Source organism: Bombina bombina, chromosome 9, assembly GCF_027579735.1.
Source record: "Bombina bombina isolate aBomBom1 chromosome 9, aBomBom1.pri, whole genome shotgun sequence".
Taxonomy (NCBI): domain Eukaryota; kingdom Metazoa; phylum Chordata; class Amphibia; order Anura; family Bombinatoridae; genus Bombina; species Bombina bombina.
The window spans coordinates 128,091,229-128,101,167 of record NC_069507.1 but is presented as its reverse complement, the minus strand read 5'-3'; the positions used below and the strand labels follow the sequence as shown (position 1 = coordinate 128,101,167).

General features: G+C 41.6%; 1 protein-coding gene across 1 annotated transcript; it reads left to right on the top strand.

Annotated features, from left to right (window-relative positions):
• The first annotated feature begins 2,952 nt into the window (after positions 1–2,952).
• On the top strand, positions 2,953–3,765 carry LOC128639563 (small nuclear ribonucleoprotein-associated protein B'-like). Its single transcript, XM_053691697.1, has one exon. It carries the CDS (start codon positions 3,249–3,251, stop codon positions 3,735–3,737), a length of 489 nt encoding a protein of 162 aa, XP_053547672.1. The 5' UTR covers positions 2,953–3,248; the 3' UTR covers positions 3,738–3,765.
• The last annotated feature ends 6,174 nt before the right edge of the window (positions 3,766–9,939 follow it).

Sequence of the window (9,939 nt, the reverse complement as noted above, 5' to 3'; positions counted from 1 at the left end):
ATGCTTCCTCCAAGTTATCCCCGTTCATGGCGAATTATGGGTTTCAACCATCCTTGTTGCCCGATTCATTCATGTCTCAGGGTATTCCGGCTTTGGAGGAGCATCTCCGGCAACTCCGTTCCACGTGGCTGCAGATTTAGGATTGCCTTCATCGTTCTATGCAGCGCCAAAAGTTCCAGGCTGATTGTAGGCGTCTGCCCGCACCTTCCTACCAGGTTGGTGAGAGAGTTTGGCTGTCCTCCCGCAACTTGAACCTTCGTGTGCCTTCCAATAAATTGGCTCCCCGTTATGTTGGTCCTTTTCGAATACTCAGACGGGTTAATCCTGTGGCCTACGCTCTTGACCTTCCTCCTGCTATGTGCATCTCCAATGTTTTTCATGTCTCCCTCTTGAAACCATTGGTTTGTAATCAGTTTACCACTGTGTTGCCTCGTCCCCGTCCTATCTTTGTTGACAACCATGAGGAGTATGAGGTCAGCAGCATTATTGACTCTCGTATGTTCAGGGGCTGTGTACAGTATTTGGTTCACTGGAGGAGGTACGGTCCAGAGGAGCGTTCTTGGGTTCCCTCCTCTGATGTTCATGCTCCCGCCCTCCTCCGTGCCTTCCATGCCCGTTTTCCCAATAAGCCTTTTGTTCTCCCGTGGGGGAGGGGTCATTGAGGGGAGGGTACTGTCAGGGTTTTTTCTCTGTGTGTTTGCCATGTGCTGCTGGCAGCCATTTTACTCACCTCTCTTGCTGACTATGGTGCATTGTGGGGGATGCTGCTCATTTCCTGCACTTCCTTTTATGGCCAGACTGGTGTGCATCATCCATGTGAGACAGGGTGCAGTCTCAGAATTGTGATGTCATCACTTATTATTTAAAGGGCCTCTGTTCAGTATGCTTTGCCTTTGCATTGTCTCAGACCTGTTTTTGAGAGTTCCTGTGTATTACCTGGCTGCCTTCCTGGTTCCTGATCCCTGGCTTGTTCCTGACTCTGCTGTTTTTCTTGTTCCTGATTCCGGCTCGTCTGACTATTCGCTTTGGCTCCTGACTCGGCTCGTCTGACTACCAGCTCTGGTTTTGACTCCTGGCTTGTTATTTGACTTGTGGACTTTTTATTATTTTTTGCTATTAATAAAGGTGTGATTATTTTTGCACTTCTTGTCTTAGTCTGATTCCTGGCACCCTGACAGTAAGTGCTCGATCCTAAATCTAAAGTTTGGTTCCTCCGCAACTGGAGGCCTAGAGGCAGTCGATTCCAACTCAGAAAGAGGCTCCTCTGAAGTATCAGAGGTGTCTTCAGCCATGGATAATCTAGTATCAGATAAATCCAACAAGTTGATAGATGACCCAGGGAAGGATAGCAATATTTAACCTTTCGCTTGTGCTTAGCAGGGCGAGGTAAAGCACTGAAGGCCGCAGACACTGCCGTGTGCAACTGTTCATGAAAGTCTGGCGGTAGGAGGGCCCCTCCCAAAGGAGGACTAGTAGTGCGATGGGGAGCTGTATGTGTAATAGGAGATGATTGCAGGGAATTAGACTTGGGTAAAGAGGGAGTACCCTCTAACGCATTAGAGTCCTCCATAGCTTGCACTTTTAATACGAACAATAAAAAAAGAGAAATGGCACCTTTATACCCCCAATGGCCGGGGCACTCACCACCTCCTATGACCCAGCCCCAAAGAGAAACCGCTTTGTCTCCTGTAAACTGCATGGTAAGGAAAGAGTGAGAAAAACAAGAGGGCGACCCCTAGTGCAAATCAATTGAGGACATGAAATGGATATCTGCTTATGCTGACAAAGGAATACTCACAGATGGTATTGCACACTGTAGTGCAAATGGAGCGTACTAGGTATATTGTGGTGACCTAGTGCACATAAAGACCCAAGCAGTACTGCTGCAGTTGAAGATCAGCTTCGGATGCAAATTTTGAACGTCAGGATAATAGAAGAAGACTCCAGTATCGATGTGTGTAAAAAAATATTTAATAAAATAGATAAAAAGATACACAGATATACCAATACATCTGTTGTACAATGCTACGCGTTTCTAAGCGCTCACCGCGCTTTTTCCTCAGGCAAATGATACTGGATACAATGGAGTCTCCTACATATATACCTATGCAAGCTTGATGTTGATCAGCTGAATCTCGTTTACACAGGTGCTGCATTAATTAGCCACATTGGTTTGCTAACAAAATGTTACAAAAAATACAAAAAGTGCAATACAATGTGCATAAAAAGTAATCCCTAGTATAGTATAATAAACAAATTGCTATAGACATATAAAAACTAAAATAAGGTACATCACGAAAAAATGGGCATTCTGAGCTATCTCAATCGTATATGTATAAAATAATACTGATATACAAAATTCCTCTTTATGTGCACTAGGTCACCACAATATACCTAGTACGCTCCATTTGCACTACAGTGTGCAATACCATCTGTGAGTATTCCTTTGTCAGCATAAGCAGATATCCATTTCATGTCCTCAATTGATTTGCACTAGGGGTCGCCCTCTTGTTTTTCTCACAATTTCCAGATCACAGACACTTTTTCTGTTTTGGGAGGAGCAGCCATAGTCCGGTGCACAGTCTGCTGGGACACTGTGAAGTTCCCAGACCGTTCTCCTAGGCATTATCTCTGCCTTTTTACATTGTGAGTATGTTTGCACTCTATTTATTTCACTCATGAAAAATTGGCTACACTAGGAGGCGCCCTTCTTTTCTGTTTTGTTTTTCAACGGTAAGGAAAGAGGAAGATAATGGGGCCACACCCGGTCACATGGATTGCCATGCAGGACCGCCCCTGCTGCAGGAATAGAAGCACTCCAAATTAACAGGCTGCGCCGTTCTCCCAAAATGAAAGTAAAACCTGAATGTTCCCACATCTGCCAGAGCCTCATCTCACACATGTTGCTGCATAAAACATAATAAAGCAATCATGCATAAATCCACCCTGGGAGGCGCAATTTTTTCCTTTCTCTGAATCGGTCGTGAATCAGCGGCATCCGCGGAGCAATCATGACGGTGGGAAAGAGCAGCAAGATGCTGCAGCACATTGACTTCAGGATGCGCTGTATCCTGCAGGATGGTCGCATTTTTATAGGGACATTTAAAGCCTTTGACAAACACATGAACCTCATTCTGTGTGACTGTGATGAATTCAGAAAGATTAAGCCCAAGAACTCAAAACAGCCAGAGCGTGAAGAGAAGAGAGTGCTCTGACTTGTTTTATTACGTGGTGAGAACTTGGTGTCCATGACTGTAGAAGGCCCACCACCCAAAGATACTGGAATTGCCAGGGTACCATTAGCAGGAGCTGCAGGTGGACCAGGAATGGGCAGAGCTGGTGGAAGAGGTGTTCCTGCTGGTTCTCCCATGCCACAGGCACCTGCTGGCTTAGCAGGTCCTGTACGTGGTGTTGGCGGGCTATCCCAACAGGTTATGACCCCTCAGAACCGTGGCAATGTCTCTGCGGCTGCAGCAGCAGCTACATCCAGCATTGCTGGAGCCCCAACACAGTACTCAACAGGTGGCAGAGGTGGATCACTCCCACCTATGGGTCGAGGTGCACCCCCTCCAGGAATGATGGGACCTCCACCTGGTATGAGGCCACCTATGGGACCTTCAATGGGTATGCCTCCTGGCAGAGGAGCACCCATGGGAATGCCACCTCCTGGCATGAGACCACCTCCTCCTGTAATGAGGGGTCCCCCACCACCAGGAATGAGACCCTCAAGACCATAATTACCCTGACCCACCTTCCCAACTTTTTTGACACTTCATGACATTGTTGCCTCCATAACAGGATTGTTGAAAGTTAAATGTTAATTTTTATTTTCTTTGTAAATGATGCAGTTTTTAATAAAGTATTAAACGTACAGCTTGTATGTAAATACGGTCATTTGATTTATTAGATCTCTAGTATCAGTTACACTACTTTGCTAAAGGTTTGTAAACATAAGGGTCACATGTGCAAAAAAAATCCCCCCTGTTTAATAATCTCCTTCCGGAGATATTCACCCTTGATTCTATACAGATAAAGGAGTCACACTGTGACGCTGTCTTCCTACGTTATCATATGAGATAAAATAGAACGATCTTATCAGAATCATCGCCGTGGAACAGAACACAGCCTCTCAAGATTGACAGTCTGTTGCATCGCACCTGACATGAACTTGAGTGATAAAAGCAGGCAGTGAAACTCGTCTACACTGATTGCTTAGGAGTTGTTAATATGAGTCTGGATGGTTTCGCAGAAAGACTCTCCCTGCATTTCCAGACCCTAACTTTCGTCAGTGCTCTCACTGAGAGGCTGACAAGACTACTTAAAGGGACATGAAACCCAAATTTTTTCTTTTATGATTTAGAAAGAGCATGCAACGTTAAACAACTTTCTAATTTATTTCTATTATCTAATTTGCTTTATTCTCTTGATATACTGTGCTGAAAAGCATATCTAGATATGCTAAGTAGCTGCTGATTGGTTGCTGTACATAGATGCCTCATATGATTGGCTCACCCATGTGCATTGCTATTTCTTCAACAAAGGATAGCTAAATAATGAAGCAAACTAGATAATAGAAGTAAATTGGAATGTTATTTAAAATTGTATTCTGTACTTGAATCATGAAAGAAAATGTTTGGGTTTAGTGTCCCTTTAAATCTCCAGTCCCATAGTGAGGAGTACTACCCTCCATAAGACTACTCCGAATCTTACGACACTTCTCTGCCATCCTCCTGTGACGAAAGGCAAAGAATGACTGGGGGATGAGGGACGTGGGGTAGGTATTTAAGCCTTTGGATGGGGTGTCTTTGCCTCCTCCTGGTGGCCAGGTTCTGTATTTCCCACAGCTAAGGAATGAAGTCGTGGACTCTCCTCATATTAAGATGGAAATAGGCACTTTCCAAAAATTTCACGTATGAATAAAAGCAAAATCCCCCATTGTGCCACTAAAGAGGGGTCATTGTGTGAGGCAGCTGTGGTGAAAATTTAATGGCACAATGGGAGATTTTGTTTTTATCCCTAAGTGAAATTGTTGTAAAGTGCCTATTTTTGCAATTTGAAGGACATTTGGGGACTAATATTTTTAAAATTCCAAAGTAAAAATTACCCATACTTTGTGATATCGTAGAGGGGTCATTGTGCAGTGAATATTTAGGGACATTTGGGGCCCGTTATTTTTAACCCCACAGTAAAAAGTCCCCATACTTTGCGTAGAGGGGTGATTGTGTGAGATAGCTGTGGGGAATATTTAGTGGCACAATGGGAGATTTTGTTTTTATTCCTAAGTGAAATTGCTAGCAAGTGCCTATTTTTTAATTAGATGGATATTTGGGGCCCGTTATTTTTAAAATTCCACAGTAAAAAGTCCTGATAATTTGTGATATCATAGAGGGGTCATTGTGTGAGATAGGTCTGATGAAAATTTAGTGGCACAATGGGAGATTTTGTTTTTATCCCCAAGTGAAATTGTTTGAATGTTCCTATTTTTGCAATTTGAGGCCAAATATTTTTAAAATACCACAGTAAAAAGTCCCCATACTTTGTGATATCGTAGAGGGGTCACAGGGTCGGCTCCAGAACGAATGAAATGGGGGGGCATTTTTTTTTCACGAGGGGGCACGCATTTACAAAGCATGTATGAGAGTCAAAATGACATGCAGTGAGGTCAGAGGCTGTTGAGGCATTGTCTATGATACGCCCGAGAAACACACATATGCACACACATGCTCTCTCATAATTACACATAAAGATGCTCTGTCTAACACACACACACGCTTTGTCACTCACACATGCTATCATACTTACACATACAGATGATCCCTCACACACAGACAGATTCTCTCATACTTACACATGCACATACAGATTATCTCTCTCTTACACACACACACACATATTCTCTCATACTTACACATGCACATACAGATGATCTCTCTCTCTTATACACACAGATTCTATCATACTTACACATGCACATACAGATGATCTCTCTCTCACACACACAGATTCTCTCATACTTACACATGCACATACAGATGATCTCTCACACACACAGATTCTCTCATAATTACACATGCACATACAGATGATCTCTCTCACACAGACACAGATTCTCTCATACTTACACATGCACATACAGATCATCTCTCTCACACACACACAGATTCTCTCATACTCTCTCATACTTACACATGCACATACATATGCTCTCTCATACTACCACATGCACATAAAGATGATCTCTCTCTCTCTCACACACACACACACACACACCCACACAAAGGGAGAAAGGGGAGGTAAGAGACTGTATTTGACAATGTCAAGTGCAGTGGTATATGAAAAAATGCAATCTTGGCTTCTTTAAACTCTAAGGCAAGGTGCCTCTTCCATCTGCCTGTCTCAGCCTTACTCACTGCCTGTGCTGACATGGTTACTTTCAGAGTGTACACAGCACACTGTTTCAATCCCTATTTTAACAACCTGTGTCCTCCAGGAATATATTTAAAATATTGATTCTAGCCCATAAAATATTTAATATAACTAACACTGCACCTAATTTATACCTTAGGCTTGAACAACATATAATGTCCTAGATTAACTAAACTGCCCTGGATTCATTTAAGTTTGCAGGGTATTAGGAGAACCATAAGAGAGGTGTGTTGCTAACAGGAAGGATTACTAAACTAAAGTATATAAATGAATCGTATACACCTGCAGAGTCAGACAGATATTAAATTTAATAGGATGTATACACCAGTAGGCAGACATTAACAAGATGATATACACCAGCAGACAGAAATTAACAGGATGGTATACAACTATGCACAAGTAGACACTCGTATTAACAGGATGGAATACACCAGTAGACACAGACATTAACAGGATGGAATACACCAGCAGACACAGACATTAACAGGATGATATACACCAGTAGACACAGACATTAACAGGATGGAATACACCAGTAGGCACAGACATTAACAGGATGGTATACACCAGTAGACACAGACATTAACAGGATGGTATACACCAGTAGACACAGACATTAACAGGATGGTATACACCAGTAGACACAGACATTAACAGGATGGTATACACCAGTAGACACAGACATTAACAGGATGGAATACACCAGTAGACACAGACATTAACAGGATGGAATACACCAGCAGACACAGACATTAACAGGATGATATACACCAGTAGACACAGACATTAACAGGATGATATACACCAGTAGACACAGACATTAACAGGATGGTATACACCAGTAGACACTGATATTAACAGGAAGGAATACATCAGTAGACACAGACATTAACAGGATGGTATACACCAGTAGACACAGACATTAACAGGATGGTATACACCAGTAGACACAGACATTAACAGGATGGAATACATCAGTAGACACAGACATTAACAGGATGGAATACACCAGCAGACACAGACATTAACAGGATGATATACATCAGTAGACACAGACATTAACAGGATGATATACACCAGTAGACACAGACATTAACAGGATGGTATACACCAGTAGACACTGATATTAACAGGAAGGAATACATCAGTAGACACAGACATTAACAGGATGGTATACACCAGTAGACACAGACATTAACAGGATGGTATACACCAGTAGACACAGACATTAACAGGATGGTATACATCAGTAGACACAGACATTAACAGGATGGTATACACCAGTAGACACAGACATTAACAGGATGGTATACATCAGTAGACACAGACATTAACAGGATGGTATACACCAGTAGACACAGAGATTAACAGGATGGTGGTATGTACTAGAAGACAGACATTAATGGGATATACCCAACTCTTGACTTTTGATATTTGTTAAGCTCAGCCTCTAAACTTTGAACTAGAATTTAACTCAACAATTCTGTTCAAATTATCTCCTAGGAGTCAGACCAAAAATATATATTACGCATGACTAGTGCAGTTATTAAGCCCTTAACCAGTAATGAATAGAACTGTGATCTCCTCAGCTAACAGTAGCAAACAGCAGAAGCAGATGCTAACCCTCCTCAAAGCTTCCAGACCAGTAAAACACAGTCACACTGATAAACTTTGAAGTTATTAACACCTGGCTGCTGATCTTTTTGTCCCTTGGCTGCTCATTCACTTGCACTCCACAAAGAAATTTAATCATGTTAAATGATAATCCACTCTAAATACTCCAGTCCATATACAACACTGTCTGTAGAGTCTAGACTGTATGATATAGAGAAAACAGCACTCTCTGGGATTGACAAAAGGTAAAGTAATCCTTTTATTAACAACTGGTTAAAAGGATTACTTTACCTTTTTGTCAAGCCAAGAGAGTGCTGTTTTCTCCATATCATATTGACTATTACCCAGCACCCTGGCAAGTAAACTCTGTGAGAGTGCACCTATCTCTAATATTTATATATATATATATATATATATATATATATATATATATATATATATATATATATGTATACATATATATGTATATAAACACAAGCGAATTAACAAAACAGCCCTTGTTGCCATTACATTAATATTCATATAAACAAAATACATTCTCAAATGTATTTAAAACACTCCTAAGACCCTTAGATAAATACACTACTAAAATAAAAACATTTATTGCTTTGTAGTATATAGTAACTTATTAAATCGTTGGGTTTTTTTTGTTGTTATTTGTGAAAAATCCCTACACAAATGTTTGTTATTGTTGCAGAATTTCTTGAATTTCAAATTAGGTACATAACCTGATAATGTGCTGTAAATGCATAAGTGTAACCCCCTGCAGTGCACTCAGTATAACTTACTCTCAAACGGTGGCCGGCTCATCAGGATAAAAAATTGTGAATAAAAAAAAAAAAGTAGATTACTTACCTAATACCAACAATGGTCCTCAGCAGGTGCGGCTCGCTCCATGGCTGCTTGACTCCAGTCTCTCCACTGATTGCGTCAGTCACTGTCACTATCTTCTTCTTGAATCTTCAATTCCTTCCCGCCTGGCTTCTTCTTACTGTGCACTTTCCACGTGACAGTCAGCTCCAAGGTTCCCTCCTCCGCATCATCAGCAGTGACGTGACTGAAAAGACCGCTGCGTTAGCTACCCAAAGAGGCTTCTAAGATAGCAGCTTCAAATGGAAGCGTATGGGCCACGATGAGCTCAGCTTTTAAGCACCAGTGGGTGGCGCTGGCTCAGTTGTGGCTCATACATTATCGGGAAAGCATGTTGTACAATACAGGGGCAGCAGACCAGTTCACTGCCTACCTTGCAAATGACTGCACATATTATACATAATAAATAAAATAATGCAGTGCAGTCCTTGTGGGCATATTTTTTGAGGGGGCACAGCATTCCATTTGGGTGGGCATTGCCCCCCAAAGCCCCCCCTTGGAGCCGACCCTGAGGGGTCATTGTGTGAGATCGCTGTGGAGAACATTTAGTGGAACAATGGGAGATTTTGTTTTTATCCCTAAGTGAATTTGCTGAAAAATGCATATTTTTGCAATTTGAGGGACATTTGGGACCCAATATTTTTTAAAATTCCACAGTAAAAAGTCCCCATATTTTGTGATATTGTAGAGGGGTCATTGTGTGAGATAGCTGTGTTGAAAATTTAGTGGCACAATGGGAGATTTTGTTTTTATCCCCAAGTGAAATTGTTTGAATGTGCCTATTTTTGCAATTTGATGGACATTTGGGGCCCAATATTTTTAAAATTCCACAGTAAAAAGTCCCCAACATTTGTGATATCGTAGAGGGGTCATTGTGTGAGATCGCTGTGGTGAAAATTTAGTGGCACAATGGGAGATTTTGTTTTTATTCCTAAGTGAAATTGCTGGCAAGTGCCTATTTTTTTCAATTAGATGGATATTTGGGGCCCGTTATTTTTAAAATTCCACATTAAAAAGTCCCCATACTTT